The sequence below is a fragment of the Limanda limanda genome, chromosome 10, assembly GCF_963576545.1.
Source record: "Limanda limanda chromosome 10, fLimLim1.1, whole genome shotgun sequence".
NCBI lineage: Eukaryota > Metazoa > Chordata > Actinopteri > Pleuronectiformes > Pleuronectidae > Limanda > Limanda limanda.
In genome coordinates, this window is record NC_083645.1 from 17,219,070 (window position 1) to 17,235,753 (window position 16,684).

Sequence of the window (16,684 nt, forward strand, 5' to 3'; positions counted from 1 at the left end):
GAGTTTAGACCCTCGGCCCCATTGGATTTGGACCTCCAGACCTCGCCGCCTGGTTCCTCATCTCCATCCTCTCCTTGTGTTTTGCTGCAGAATGAGAAACACGAAGATCAGTGCCACACTTGATAATCAAACACATGAAGATCCACCTACCAGCACCTCTGAGGTTCACATTTGATCTCGGTTTACAGGGATTTGAAGAAAATGATTTATACGTCATTAAGGGTACAGAGAATAATATAGACCTCATCATGCATTTAAAAATTTATATATTTGAGGAAGGACGGATGGCCATATGTTTTTTTCCTCTAATTTGACAGTCAAATTGGGCTGAGATCTCACCGCTGTCTCTTTTCAGCTTGTACTTTAGCACCACTCCCATAGTCACGACCAGGGCCAAAGCTGAAATCCCACAGACGATTAGGAGGATCGAACTGTTGTCTGGACAGTTTCAGAGGCAGAAACACAGACAGACAGAGACACATGCTGTCAGGGGTCAATACAGCATTTAAAGCCATTAATGGCTCCTGCGCTTTTAATTTTGACTTTAAATTATATTTTAAAGCTAAAGAAAATCCGTGGCTGTGTGTTTTAAGCAGAGAAACGTCTACTCACTGGTAATTTTGAGAAGATGTGGCTTGGACTCCAAATCGCCACATGGGCCCTTCACATAGCAGCTGTACTTGCCCGTCTTATGGGCAAAGCTTTTGAACCTTAATGTGGTCTTGTTTCGTTCTTTTTTGATTTCCTTCTCGTTCTTTATCCATCCGGACAACCACACCAGATCTTCCAGGTCATGGACACATTCCAGAATGATTTCTTTGCCCTCGTCAATTTCAGACTCATTGTGGTTGGTAGAAACATGTAAGTCTGAAGGGAATAATCAATAAGGGAGGAGAAGAACATAATCACTCAGGAGTCACTTTGTGTGTCTCAGTGCAGCAACACTAATCAGAATATTGTTGCACGTTACCTTTTTTGCAGCTTGATGAAATATTTTTATATCGATCATCTGCATATATATATTGAGAGAAGAGTTAAGAGGAACAGAGGGAGTACAGTCTCTGTCAGAATTACATTAACAACACATCACTCATGACACATCCTAGGTTTTCATAAAGTTTATCCTAAGATAAAAAATAATTCGTTTTTTTTCTGAGAAAATTAATGAATAAAATCTCAGTAAAGTATAGTCATGACACCTCAGTTCATTTTCGCCACTGTTTTCTACATGAACTGTGTATAAAGATGGAGGGAATGACTGCTACCCGAAAAATGAAGCCAAAACATCTCACCGCCTGGTGCCTGGCTGCAGTATAGTTTATATACACACTAATTTCTAAGTGTTATTTTTGTCAATATATATATATATATATATATGAGAGAGAGGACACAGACCCGGAATGCAGGAACGGTTCCGTGGGTGGTGAGAGAGAGGACACAGACCCGGAATGCAGGAACGGTTCCGTGGGTGGTGGCCAACACCTACAGAGATGGAAGAAATAACATTGATCAATATTTTCCCTTTATATCTTCCCTCAGAGTTTTTTCATATGAATACAACATCTCAGATGGCGTCTATGAAGATACAAATACAGATTTGTTCTTATTTGTACCTGCTTGAGTCACGTTTTGGCAGTTCCATTTCAGACACTGGACAGGAAAACAGGCAGATCCAACAGCAGCTAGAATAACAGAACACATGTTAATACACACACACACACACACACACACACACACACACACACACACACACACACACACACACACACACACACACTCACACAGAATGCTTACCTATGAAGAGATGACCAAGCAGAAGATATTGAAACGTCCCTCTCATAACGATTCTGTGTGGGGAATTAGTTCAAGAGCAACAGCATTCACATAAAATGCAAAGACAACAAGGAAATATCATTTCACTACATGAGGTACTACAAGTCGTCAGAAGTCTAAAAAAATAAACCTAACAATGCTAAAATGTTCCTTATTTTATTTTACCTTCAGTGGTGTCGTCTGGTCACACCGAGCCGAGTGGTGACCTGCTCTGCTTTGTCTATGGTCTTTGCATTGGAAAATATATGGCAGAACTCAGATCAAAAACATTGATACGGATGCAAATCAATATTCTTCCTGGAAGCTCACGTAACCAACAATACACGATTGTATGTGTTAGTGGGGGCGTTGCTACCTGTGACAGCCAGGCTGTTGTTTACTGCGTGTTATCTGAGTGACACTGAAGTTAAAAATGATGACATGTCAATATTTGTTATGGAGAAGAGAAAAGAGAAAAAGAGAGAAGTAGTGTGGCTTACTTATGCCAAACGTCCACTGCCTGTGAACTCATCACATAAGGAGACTCAAATTATGGGTAATCTTTCTCAGAATATTTTGTTATTCCACCTTCATTTGAAGAATTGAAGCTTAGAAACAAGTTTGTAATCTTCATGCAGGGCCTTCATGCATAGTGTTTACTCAGAAAGTGGCCAGTAGAGGGCGCCGCTGATCAGCCATCTGTCTACTTAACTTCCATAGTTTTTTTTAAATTGCATTATTATTTATAACATATATTTAGTTTATTTCTGTTATTTTGTATTCATATTTTATATTTAAGTTTAATTTCACTAAAACTTCATATGGTTAGACTTTGTGCATACAGCTGAAACCGAAACAAAGAAAGAGCTCTTTGACTTTTCAAATGTTTTTATCCGAGCAGGATTACTAACCCTAAGTAATTAGACACTGTTTGGGAAACCTCTTCTGTCCGCCTGTTAACACTTTGTTGTTGTTTAAGAGTTGTAGGTTGAATAACTGATTAGACTATGTCCGCCTCCAGATGACTTCTTTATCCCGAGTCAACGTATTAAAGACAATACTGGATCATCAGTGAATGAGATGCTGGCAAATGTGAGTCCCTGAGAAAACTGATGTTTGTTTTCTAACCACATAAATACAAAATACATAAATGAAATGTAAAAGTGCATGTGGCTTTTGTGAAAATACACCTGAAATATATACAAAAGATAAAATATAACACACATAAAAACTAAATTTGTGTGTTTTAGTGAAATAAAGAAAATCGGAACCAAGATAAGTATAAAGTGAGTGTTCAAAAATGCTGATGCTGAAGAATGCACTGTGAACCTGGACCTTGGCTTTGAAACGGTTTAACTACCACATATATTTAGGATGTGGTTAAATGTACATGGCAGGATGTGAGTGTCACCTGCTCCTGCAGACGTCTGATAAAACTCCTCTGAAGTTGTGTTTTTATTAGAAAGCGGTCAGAGTTGTCACACAGTTGTTTTTATGAATTAAAAAATGTTTTGCCCTATTCAATTTTAAAGTTGAGGATATGACGGGTCTGTTGTATTTTATGGTTTGTACTTATAATAATTAAAAATTTTGTAATCGTTATTATTAATTTCAATAATAATTGTTGTTCTTGTCATTATTAGGATTATCATGTAATTTACTATGGAAAGCAGAGAAGAGTTTCTGTCCTGCGATCAGCAGCCATGTGGAGAAGATGATGATGATCGTGTCTGGGACTGTTTGTTCCACGAGTCGCCTCAATACAATGATGAATTCCTGAATAAATAATCTGTTATTGCTGTTGATTGAATTTGTTTTAATGCGACACACCTTTATGAATATTATAGTTTGTTTATTTAAGATAGGTTTCTTTGAGAAAAACAAAGAAAGCCTAATACACGTGTCCCAGATTAAAAAGTGTTCTGCCACAGGTTATCAAATCAGGCAGAATTTTCCTTTTTGGCACAAAGAACACTTAGAGCTGTATCATGTCTGCTCTGACTAAGATATCTCCATTATTTCTCCTGGTGTGGTTAGAAAACCTCTTCACAGGTATATTATTAATAATATGTTGATATAATGTGTAAAACAGATATCGGAATAAGTCCCTGAAGTCATAATTGCCGTTAATGTCCCACACTACACAAATTCACCGTACTGAACACTCAGGTGTGAAAAGTAACAGCATCACACACAAAAACTAAAAAAGTGCTGCTGTGGGGATGTTTATCGAAGTAACAGCTTGACGTTTCCTCTTCTTGTGACACTGCTTATTTCTTCGCCTACATCGTTTGTAAGGTTGATTTGTTATGCGCTTGCAAGTTCTTCATATTAACTTAACACTATAACACAATGATACCCAGGAGAACCGGACCACCCATTAAGTATTTGCATGTGAAAACAGCTGCTTTGCTTGTGTGCGGCCACTTTGCATGTTTATATCCAGGCAGGGGAAGCTGATGAACCCTTGACAGTTAACTGACAACATCTGAGCCGTGACAGCAACAGTGCACCTTTAATCAAGATGTCCTGCTTCACCTGGCTCGTTGGATGGAGCCGGGCCTCACTGAGGACGCCCAGGTAAGAGATGTTCATTAGCCCTGAACCTGAGTGAGAGCTTTCAGCTGTCACACTTGTCCAGCTCCCTGCTCTCCACTCGCAGCAGTGTGCTCGCTCCCCTGAGGATGGTCACTGTCAGAAGACTTTATCGCAGGATCTGCCGCCTGGCAAAGACAGCGGCCCAAATGCAAAACAGGAAATATGACAAATGGTGCAGCACAGCCGATGGCATCATTGTGCTTGATGAGGTATGACAATGATATCACACGAGCTAATGAGAAGGAATGCCAACTGAGCAGTGTTTGGTGAGATATGTGTGTATGCTAGTTTCATGTGAACACTTCTTTAAAGTTGTTTACCTTGATTTTGGAAATGTTATTGTTTCATTTAATCTACACTCATTGAATTGCTTTGGCTAAAGAATAATACTCAAATAATGGCATTTTCCCTGCCTCTTCAAAATCCTTTATACTAGTATCCTTGATACTTAACAATGTAAAATGAAAGATCAAATTTATATCTATATTTTATTTAATTCTATTATATTTTTAAGAGTTTTTATCTGTTAGTTTTGGTACCGTACATGTGGTTGTAAATTGTTGTTGTATGAGATGGTTTGGTGTTGTCGGTCGGTACGTAGGCCTAAAGTGTGTCGAGGTTTAGTTCCTGTCATATATGTGTAAAAAATCAAAAAAATCTGATAATTTCTTGAAAGCTGAAAAGTTGAAATGACTCGTACGTCTTTCAGAAGTTTAGCAACGTTTAAACAAACATAAATTTGACTTTATTGTAACTTTCATGAAACTCCTGCATCACATGATTTTAGATGTTTTCTGCTTAAATCTCAGAGATTTCCTCAACGCGTGCACGTTGAAGAACGTCCCGGACGCAGAAGAGTAATTGTAAATCTCCTGCTGACAGTGTGCCATGGTATAAAGCTGCATCGAGTGACTCTTGCAGTGCATCAAAAGCAGAATGAGGACATCTGCCTTGACCGTGTTCCCACATCAGAGTATTTCTCAAGACGTAGGCTGAGAACAGTTTGATCAGAGTAACCATACTTCCTCTTTTGCGGCTCGTTGCTATGGCAAGACTTCCCTTATAGGCAGGAAGTAACACAAAGTGATATGTTTTTGAGTGTGTGTATGAAGATTGTGCATCATGTTTGGGTGGAGCACTCTGCTGTGTCCCCTGAGAGTGTGCACGTCGCACAGGAGCTCGTAGTCTGGTGTCTGGGCCGTCATGGCGAAGAACTGCAACGCTCCGAGGATTCCTGTCGGCCACATGGTGAGCTGGAACCAGTCTTTGTTTGGATGGGTTTGGTTCTGCAGCTGCTCCTGCCGGATCAGATTCATCCATTTTATGATACATGATGTTTTATCAGCCTCGACATAGTGGAACTATAGAAGTGTGAGTGTGTCACGTCAAAGGGGAACGAGATTTTTTTGATTTATCAGCCTCGACATAGTGGAACTATAGAAGTGTGAGTGTGTCACGTCAAAGGGGAACGAGCTGGTGTCGGGTGTGTATACTTGTAATGAACAGAAAGGTCTTAGAAAAGTCTTGGGTTACTTTCTCAATCTGCCTTTCTGACACAATCACGCTGAGATCCAGGTCTGAGTGCAGACTGTTTGACGGTGGTGTATTCTTGTACTGGCTTGTAAAATCCGGTATCCACCAGTCAGCGGTGCCAGAACCAATGAAGCGGAATGGCTGCAGTTGGTGGCTACTGAGTCAGTCGCAGTAAATGAGCCATCCCACTATGTCAAGCTGTCATGGGGAGGCCGTGCTGGCTCCGGGCCACTCAAAGTGAAACCATTAGTTTTATTGAAAGGGTTTAACTCAAAGTCAAAAGGTGAGACAGATGTATTTCTCATAAAAGGTGGAGAAAACATGGATGTTGCAATGATCACAGAACATGTTTGCTTATCTTCTGCAGGGAATCCTACTCCTTACATATTGTTCTCTGCTGTTAATTGGTCAATGGTCTGAAATTAGATATTATACAGCACTTTTCTAGTCTTGATGATCACTCAAAGTGCTTATACTGTAGAGAGTTGGCCATTCACACACACATTTATACAGTGCATCTACGTGCAACACTTTCTCACACCCAGTCGGGGCAGCCATCGGGGACAATTTGGGTTTCAGTGTTTTGCCCAAGGATACTTTGGCAAGCAGAATGGGGGAGACCGGACTCAAACCAACTTCCGGTTAACGGGTGACCCTCTCTACCCCCTGAACCACAGCATCCCCAGAATGTAAGGTCCATGACTTTAGGACCTTTCGGGACGATTTTCATGCAAAATTATAAATAAACGTTTTGTTGCGTCATTCCTGTTATGTACTTACTCATACTTGGGCCTTAGTCCAACAATGAGTTTAGACAACAAAACTTTCAATTTTGAGTCCCAGAAATTCTGCGTTACTTTAAAAACCAGAGCTAGATTTAGGCCTTTGGCTTTTACCATTTTTTGTGTGTGACATGAGTCGATGCTGAGAGAGAAACACGTTTTTAACAACCCAACACGTATCTGTCTGTATGACTCGGCAATCGATTCTGGCTAAAGCAACATTTTTGTTTGCACCTTGACTCACATTTCGGGCAAATTCAAATCAAGAAAGCTGCACGTCCATTAAGGACAGCGGTGCTATGTCGAGCTCAGATCAGTGGAGAATAAAAATGAAAACGAAACGAAAATGGAAAGGAGAACAAACAGAAGTCAGTAAGAGTTTAATTAAAGATTTAAACGACTTGTGAGGCAAGATTGAAGGACTGAACCACTTGATTGGACAAAGGGCGTTGAGAGTGTGACATTGTTACTTCCTATATTATTTTTATAAACTTTCACCCCTGGTGTGTTCTCAGCAGAAGTAACACATTTACACACATGCACACACAGGTTTGTGCAGCTTTCTTCATGAGGGCTTTGCATTGACTTCCATTCATTGGGGACAGCAAAACCAATACCTCCCAACCACAGCTATTCTGAATCCATACCTAACCTTAACCTCACCACAATGCACTTCTTACCACAAATCTTACCCAGGAGCTCAGAAATGATGCTTTGCTTCATTAGGACCAGGCTTCGGTCCCCATGTGGTCTACTAATCAGAACAGGGTCAGTGTTCATGCTAGTCACGGCCCTATTGAGTTAGAAAATACAAGTATAAGCACATTTTAAACAGATTCAGTTAACCTGCTGATGTGATATCCGTCCCTGTTGGGGGACAGATCTGTACTTTGGTTCTTCTCACACTCACTTGTGAAGAGAATGTTATGTGCTCTGAAAGCTGAATGACTTATTTTCTTCAGTGTCACAACCACTTCCTGTGAGAACAGCCCGGCCTGATTGCACTAAACAACTCTACAAAAAAACATGCAGCTGGTGTTAACTTTTCACTTCCTTAATGTCAGGCTCTGTGCTTTTAATACATGTGACGGATTGGTTATATTATTATGGATTTACATTTACTGTTTTTATTATTTTCAGTCAATAATCAAGTGACTGTTGAACTGAGAGGAAAGTTTCTCAGGAAGTACAGGAATTTGTCCCGTTACACCAGCGACCACTCGTCCGTGATGACCTGTATTCAGTCTTATCAGATGTTTTCTCAAGTTTTAATTTGTTTTAAGTGTTGTTTTATCTCTCTCTTCACAGAGCCAGGCGGTGTCAGACGGAGGTAAGCGTGAACTGCCGACGTGCACACTGGCAATCCTGTATTTCTACAATCTGAACATGTCCATGCACGACAGATGAAAATATCTGATTCAGTCTCATTCTTGGTCATGCTTCCCCGTGCTGATAGCTGGGTGTGTTTGTGTCTGGATGTGTTGTAGAGCTGAACATGTCTGCACGGAGCTGTGGAGGCAGCAGCTCCAGTCTCCCGGGGACTCCGGGCGGAGAGGCCGGCCCCGCCAACGGCGTGCTGAGCTGGGCCGTTTCGTTTGAGAAGCTGCTGGAAGACCCGTCCGGTGTCCGTAACTTCACGGTGAGGTTCCCCCCCCGACACGCGTACAAGCTTTCCAATGACCCCTCACTAGAGGTGTGTGTTCATGCAGTGTGTGTTTCTCCACAGGCCTTCTTGAGGTCTGAGGTGAGTGCAGAGAACATTTTATTCTGGCAAGCTTGTGAAAAGTTCAGGAAGACCCCACCCACCTCCTTGGAAAAGGTAGATGACGCTTTTTTTGCAACCATTTGCGTTGTTTGATAAATAGTCCTGTGTTTTTTATTGTAGACAATAAGTTGAATATTTACAGTGACTGTAAACTGAGCTGCCCTGTTCCTCTAAATTAATCCATGTGGTGATCTGCAGCCATAATGTGTGATTCAATGATGTTAACAATGATTACGCAGCATTTTCTACACCAGATACATTTCCTGTTGACTTCGGTGATATGAAGCTGTTAGAGACAAAAACCTCAGCAGCAAGCTCTCAAATAAAAGCAGCATAAAAGCTTACATCAACTCTTGTACTGCGGTTTCTCATTTCTCTGAGAAACAAATCAAATTTGAGTTAGTTATTGATTGCATGACTTCCAGTGGATGAATGGAAAGAGTGGATTTCATTGTTATTGGTGCAGGATGTAAAAAAATTTTCAAAACGGAAGACACCAACCAAATGAAAACAGTCAGTCAGATGAAATCGAAAGGGAAACTGGTTCACTGTGTCACTCAAACAAACTAAGTTTAGGTATCAAGAGGATGATTTGATCTGAGAGCACTGTTGCATTTCCAGCTGAAAACAGCGGCTCGCTCCATCTACAACACCTACCTGTCTACCAGCGCTCCCTACTCGGTGAACATCGATGACACCGCCAGGACGGAGGAGAAGGACCTGGAGCAGCCCACCCCCGACATGTTCAACAAGGCCCAAGCACAGGTCTGTTTTAGACTCCGTTCTTATAGCACAGTTACACAGTGCTGGTGCCTGGGCTGACCTCTTGTACCACTGTCCCTGCTCTGCCTCAGATATTCAAGCTGATGAAGATGGACAGCTACAGGCGCTTTGTGCGTTCTCCTCTGTACCACAGCTGCACCTTGGGAGAAAAACTTCATCCTCAGGCCTCCAATGAGCCGCTCCGCCTGGGATCCTGCGAGAACATGGCCACAAGAAGCCCCTCGTTCAGTGACGCAAAGGTACATGGCTGAGGAGGAAATGGCCAGGGAGGGGAGGAAACAATTGTTGTTCTTAATTTTGCTGAAAGAACTTGTGTCTCAAACAGAAGTCAGACTTCAACAGTTTGCCAGGGAGCTGGGGTGTCTCAGAGAAACCGCGACAGAACGGAGGATCCTGGGGAGGTACAGTTCCTGTCGAATGACGACCAGTGCTTAGGCCTCAACTCACATCCTGTGACTTTATACCATGCTGACTTCTATTTCTTGCCATCAATTCCCATAGATGCATCCAGCACACAGGGTGCAGGCTCCCGGAAGGAGGCCCGTATGTTGCCCGTATCACCCAGCAGCGTGGAGCCAGGTTCCCTCTGCAGGCAGATGGAGGTCAGTGCATTGGCAATGGGTGTTTGGTTTGTTCTGTAGCTGAAGCTGGTTTAGGTGAAATTGGTTAAAGACAGCGAGGCACACATGAATGTACATATGTGAAATGCTTGCTCTAGGTATATTTGTTTTAGAAGTAATTTCCTCTCTTCTCTCTTTCTCTTCAGAACGGCAAATCAAGTCCCCGCTCCCCAGAGCAGGGAGGTGGGAGTCGGATAGAGGTGCAAGGGGGCTACTGCTGTGTCTACCTGCCCGACGGCAGTGCCTCCCTGGCCCCCACGCGGAACGGCCAACCCATCAGAGACATGCTGGCCAGCCTGTGTGAAAAGAGAGGCTTCCCACTGAAAGATGTCATCATCTACCTTCACGAGAGGGACAAGGTGAGCAGCCAGTCACAGCTTCAAAGGTCCAGAGTGTAAGATTGAGGTGAAAGGGATCTATTGGCATAAATTGTATGTAAAATAATCCAAGTGTTTTTCATCTTAATAGTTTTCTTTATCCTAATTTGGGGGTTTTATATTTAGATCCATTTAGATCAGGAGCGGGTCCTCTCTACGGAGGCCACCAGGTTTTTTTTACAGTAGCCCAAACTGGACAAACTAAACACCTTTGAGTTTTTTGGACAACTGAAGACTACCATAGATTCTCTTTCATGTTTGGACTGGGGAGGGTGAGGTTAGAGGTATTCAGCTGCAACATGAAACCGCACCACTAGATGTCACTAAATTCCACACACTGAACCCATAAGAAATAATATCAACTGGATGACACTGTAAAGTATACACTATGCTCTTCCTGTCCCAACATCCATCCCTCAAAGCTTCTTTTCACGTTGGACTATCTGTCTAACTCAAGTGTCCCAGGTTGAAGTTGACTTCTGTGATGTCTTTCTGTCTGTGACACCGTTGCTCTGTCTCTGCAGAAACCCTTATCGCTGGACCAGGACTGCTCCGTGCTGAGGGATCAGCAGGTCTCCCTTGAGCTCAGGGTGATGTTTAAGTGAGTCAAATGTGTCACTTCCTTTGCTTCTTTTTTTTTCTGTCTGAGCCTTGCAGGGTTTCACACATCCCCCACTACAGCACGTCATTTCTCACCATGTTGGAGGGAAGTCCCTGTGTTAACACCAGACCTAGAGACGTTTGGCTTGCTGGCCTAAATTTGATTTGAGTCATCATTTGCTCTATATCCAATTAGAGCAGTTTCTGCGTCAAATCATATCTGGATTTCCTGCTGATATAACATTGGGTGTGTGATTTATCTGACTTGTCAATACGTGTTTCAGGCTGGAGATCGCCTTCACTGGTAAGACAGTGGGGATCATGGCGAAGTCTAGTAAGACGCTGCAGGACGCCCTCTCTGTGGTGATGCAGAAGCACGACCTCAAGCCACAAGAGGCTCTAGTCACCATGGTGAGTGTTTCTGAATGAATGAGACATAATATGCAGCCTGTTCACTAGATAATCACTCGTCTCAAATATACAGGAAGGAGCATTTTTAAAAGCTCATGAATAGACACGTAATGATACAAGTTCTATGATATTTTCAACCAACGAAATTTCACACAATAATTCACATCAATGACTCACTACTGTGTCTCAGATTTGTTAAAGTATAATCCTTTTCAAAATGCGTTCTGTCTGTCCCATTAGCAGCCGTTGCCAGGCAACGGATTACATGTCAGTGGGCATGTTAATATTTCTATCAAATCTGTCATTTTAATGTGATTACTAAGAGGGAAATGTGTAACACCATTTAGTTTTTGGACTAAGTAATGAGATGACATAATTTTAGTGATGAGGTGGATCTTGATCTTCACAAAACTGTGCAGCCCATTGTTTGTCAGTCAGACTGAACTCTTTCATGTTTTATTTCTTCTCTGTTTTAAGGTTGGAAGCGATGAGCCTGTGAACATGAGCAGCTCTGTGTTCCGATTGGCCAATAAGATGCTACGACTTGACAAATCAAAAGGTTAATGTTCTTGTCAACCTAAAACAAAACTGTTTTACTTTGATATAAACTAGAAAGAACTAGAATATCAGAAGAGCACTTGCCTCCGCCAAGGCTCAGGAGCACCCTTAAATCCAATCAAGTTGCACCAAATTTCACACCCCCATAGATATTAGTTTCCTACATGTGCCAGATTGACTTTTTTTTCATCAAGATCCATGAATTATTCTTGGTCAATTGATGAAGATGTTGAAAAAAGTCTATCTTGCAATATTAAAGAAACAAAATCCTTGTTCCGCCCGCTCATCCTGATACAGTTTAAAGCTTTCTCCCCTGTCCATGATTGGGTTTTTATTTGAATCTTCACCAAGTTGCACACACTTATGAATCAGTCCACTAAATATGTCTGATATTTGTTTTTCTTTAAGATCATAAATCATTCTGACAAATCAACAAAAATGTTTACAAATATTACAAAAACTGATAGATTTTAAGACACAGACCTGCACCAAAACTTAACAGGTTCTTCCTCAGGTTATGCCCCACCTGGTCAAAACATTTTTTTGTGTCCTGTTTGCTTCATTCGATCACACTGCTCTCCAAAGCAGAGGCAGCCGGAGGATTAAACAAACTCTGGCCAATGAGTAAATGAGGACAACATGATGAGGCACATACTATCTTTCAATCCATGGTAGCTTTTTGTTTGTCTGTGGGTGACCTGAGGGATTACGCTATATGTGACCTCTTCTGAATACTGCCTGGACCCTGCCTGTGCCCTCTACTCGTTTAATGGATAAACTGTATGTGATGAGAGTGACTGAAGTGTTTCTGCATGTTTAGCGGGGAAGAAGAGAAATTCCTGTCATGTCCACTTCACTGCCCTGGTTGTTTTTTTTCTTCTTTCCTCTGCGTCACTGTCTGCACGTTCCTCTCTTCCTGCTCTGATTTCTTTGTGTATTTGTGTGTTGCTTTCTTTTGCCCTTTCATTCTTCTCTGTGGGTTGAAATGTCAGAGACCATTTTGTTTGTTGAGAGCCGTGTCACTTCGCGTTCACTCACCTGATCTCCCCCGACCGCTGAGAGACCAGGACCGACTTCACTTCGGATCAGTGCTCCTCGCCTCACATCCGCAGCACTGAGGAAGGAGAGGGGCTCAATCGCACCAGTTACATTCTAGTCAAGAATATTTGAATTGGCTAATGTCTGTGTTTAAGTTCTGTTCCATCATCACATGACCACTGAGGAGTTTCTGTACCAGGATACACTAAACTCATTTAGTGTATTTGTGTGGTTTGAACAGGAAAAGAGCCGAGCAACATTTCCAGAGGCAGTGGTTCAGCTGTAGCTGCACAGGTGAGGCTGCCGAGATGCTTTTGGTTATTATTAATATTACTATTATCTAAATAAAGATAATAAAGGTTATCTAAATACCAAGGCTGTCTGAAGAAGGGACAATAACCCTCATCATTTAAACGACACCTTTTGAGTTTTTATAACAACTGAAAGCTAGCACATGTTTGGGAGGGGAGGGTGAGGTGAGGGGTATTCAGCTGCAACATGCAACTTCACCACTAGATGTCACTAAATTCTGCACACTGAACCTTTAAATCCGATTGTTGACGATATATACAGTGCACTAGTTTTTTTTTAAGTTTTTTTTTTTATAAAGCTTAAGGCTTAGTTGTCACCAATTCTCTCCAGTAAGAAGTTCAAATATTGTGTGATTTGAAGAATTCTTATAACTCTTGGATTTAAAACCTGTGAAATGTTGTTCTATATGTAGACAAGACTGGAATCTGTTCTGGTCCTGCAGGCAGCAGCGCTGAGCGGAGGTGGCGTGCAGGCCAGATCATCGACAGACCGAGCCAGGACTCAGCCCAAGCCCAGTAAGAACCGCGAGATGGATGGTAGGATGCTCAGCAGTAGCAAGCAGGGTTGGGCAATATGGCAGCACGTATTGAAAGATGATCAAACAAAATACAGCCCCTCGATGAGGCGGCCATAACTATACTGAATATATAGGTTTCAATCAATCAATGTGCTGAGAAAATCTGGTTTTCAGTTTGAGCTAGGAAATCTCTTCTTGACCTTGGATAAAATGTGTTCCTACAACACAAAAGAAATGTTTTTTCTTATTTACAAAGCAGTCTCACCACAAAGAGCATTTAAAAGCTGCAGATCTTCCATCACATGTTTTTCATCAGATTACAGCAGGATTTCAACAGAATGGAATCACTGGAGCACATTTACCTCTGTCAAGTTCCCTTATGACAGCACATTTAAATCCACCAGATCAGAGTTTTGATTTTGATCTTAACAAAATTGCACACACTCAATATCAGTCCCTTAAATGTGCTTGATTTATATTTTTCTCATCAAGATCCATGAATTATTCTCTGAGAAATCTTCAAAAATGTGGAGAAAAGTGCCAAAAGTTGCAATGTTAAAGTAGGGAAAACAAATCCTAAATCCAGCTCTGGATTTAGATCCACACCGAAGGGTTGATTTGTTTTCTCTCTTGACCCATTAGATATCTTTCCATCAAGTTTTATAGTAATTTGTTACATTTAAATATATATATTTTTATGATATACTTAATTGACCAAATGGTGAGACCAATTTGTCAGATTCTTTTATCAAAAATTAAAAATGATATACATAAAACAATATTGAAACTTAATCTTAATCAATAAAGATTGTATCCATATCACCCAACCCTAGTATCTAGTCAGAACAGAAGTTTTAGTTCTTACATGGAACGTTATTTTTCTGAAATTCTGCTTTATTGATCAAGAATACATTGAAAGTTTTAGGCTTACTACAACCTGTTCTCATCTATAAAATTGGAATACCTCAGGCTGATTAAGATAAATGTTGGGCTCATCTTGATATTCCGTCTGCGTCAGGGTTTCTGGACATGCTGACGAGAGCTCAGTGCAGGGTGGACGACCAGCGGGGTCTTCTGACCAAAGCTCAGCTACAGGTGCCGCTGTTTCTGCAGCTGCCCTCAGACCAGGAGACCAACATGGAGTCAAAGGAGCATGGTGCAACCAGCTCCCCCGCTGCAGAGCCCAGAGAGAAATCGGGGAACAAGACGTCACTGCCTCCGCAGCCAGCCGGAGCAGCGGAGGGAGTCCCTGAATCTGCTGAATCTGAATCGAAAGACTGCAGAGAAACTGACGTTTGAAAAGCACCCATGTGTTGGGATGGACTCAGACAAAGAACGTCGCGTAGCGTGGTGTCACCCATCAAAGAAAAGAAACAAATTTGAGTCCAAACTTGTTAAGCACTTTTTAATGACTGTTTGTGTATAAGCTCTGAGACAGCAGTGGCTACCAGCTCTGATGTCGGCCTCATGAGGAAGAAGAGATCATGGAAAACATTTATAGATTCATCTAAAAACACTACACACCCTGATGGGGTATGTTTGCTATGAATTGTTTGATGCACCCCTTAATGTAAGAAAAGAAGTTAGCGCTCAAGATTTCACCCTGATAACAAAGTTTCTGAATAATGTTTCTTTCATATTTAATGCTGTACAGTGTGAGTTTGTTTCTTCCAGCTTTTCTCCAAACTCTAAGCTAAAACATGTTTCTGTGCAGGAACTGGTGAATGTCCAGATGGGCCTTTTTGAAGTGTATTGCATGATTGCATTTTCTTAATTGAACATTGTTGTAATGCTTTTACAGCTTTTAATATTTCAATTTTATTGTTTTCATATTGTGTGCCTATACTTGCGATTGTGGAATGTATGTTTGCGCTACTGGTTTGCAGTGATGGCACTTCATGAAGCCCTGGTCAACACCTGTTTTCCTGCCACTTTATATTCTACTGTACATCAGGGTCCAGATCTATTTATGAGTAAAGTGATCTTATAGAGAGTGAGTCCAATAAATATCACAGGGTGTATGCGAAGAATTAAATTGTATCTTGATGGAACTTGATCCTTTTTGTCTGTGTTTGCTGAATGGGGGAGGGAAAACGTCTACTTTCATCTTTTTTAGCCTCAGACAGGACTTTCATTTTGACACTGAGGTCAGGTTCTGGTTTGATAAATGTCATGTGATTTGATTTGATATACAAAGTGCAGCCGGAGCCCAATGACCCAGTGGACTGGCTGCATGAGTCATGCAGTGTCAGACGAGTCAGTACAGTTGTAACCCTCTTCGATAAATTACGTGCTTCCATGTGCCTCCTTCACTGGAGTCTTGTCATGTAATGATGTCATTTCTGCACAGTGATGGAGACCATTGCAGCCTTCTGATTGGCTCTTTGCGATCAGCTTTTGGCCAATGACTCGTCTTGTGTGTCTGCAGACTTGTTGCTGGCAGGTGTTTTCCAGTTGAGGAGCCTGAGAAGACTATTATGGGGGAAGTGTTTAGCCATTGTGTGGGTTACAAAACAAATTAGCTGAGTCATAGATGGATTATTCCCCATGGATGTCAGCAGCATCCATATTTCTCGAAAGGCAACTGACTCGCCCACCTTGTCTGTATCAGTTTGTAATAGTGAGTGAAGTTATTAACCTGAAACAATGAACAAAGCTGTTTGTGGACGCACCAATGTGCAGAGTTCAATACCTGTTTGTCCTTCCCACTGCCGGGCTCATGGAGACAGTCATACACAGCTATGATTGGCACACCTGGTGTGTGTATTGTGTGTGTCTGTGTGCACCCGTGTGTGTGTGTCTGTGTGCACCCGTGTGTGTGTGTGTGTGTGTGTATGAGTGGTGCGTCGGCAGACCTATGAATGGGCAGAGAGGGGTGTGCTCTCGCAGACACCATAGCAGCAGTGAGATGAGGAGTGCCGTCTACTCCACCGCACGTCTGCTGAACTGAGAGAAGGAAAGAGGGAAGACGAACGGAG

The 16,684-nt window shown here is 41.8% G+C and overlaps 1 protein-coding gene across 1 annotated transcript; it reads left to right on the plus strand.

Annotated features, from left to right (window-relative positions):
• Nucleotides 1-5,567: 5,567 nt before the first annotated feature.
• Nucleotides 5,568-15,748, plus strand: LOC133011929 (regulator of G-protein signaling 14-like). Its single transcript, XM_061079869.1, has 15 exons — nucleotides 5,568-5,658; nucleotides 8,034-8,055; nucleotides 8,213-8,364; nucleotides 8,452-8,544; nucleotides 9,112-9,255; nucleotides 9,345-9,512; nucleotides 9,599-9,674; nucleotides 9,775-9,875; nucleotides 10,040-10,252; nucleotides 10,795-10,871; nucleotides 11,155-11,281; nucleotides 11,759-11,840; nucleotides 13,119-13,171; nucleotides 13,602-13,725; nucleotides 14,725-15,748. The coding sequence occupies exons 1-15, from the start codon at nucleotides 5,614-5,616 to the stop codon at nucleotides 15,003-15,005; spliced, it is 1,758 nt and encodes a 585-aa protein (XP_060935852.1). The 5' UTR covers nucleotides 5,568-5,613; the 3' UTR covers nucleotides 15,006-15,748.
• Nucleotides 15,749-16,684: the final 936 nt, after the last annotated feature.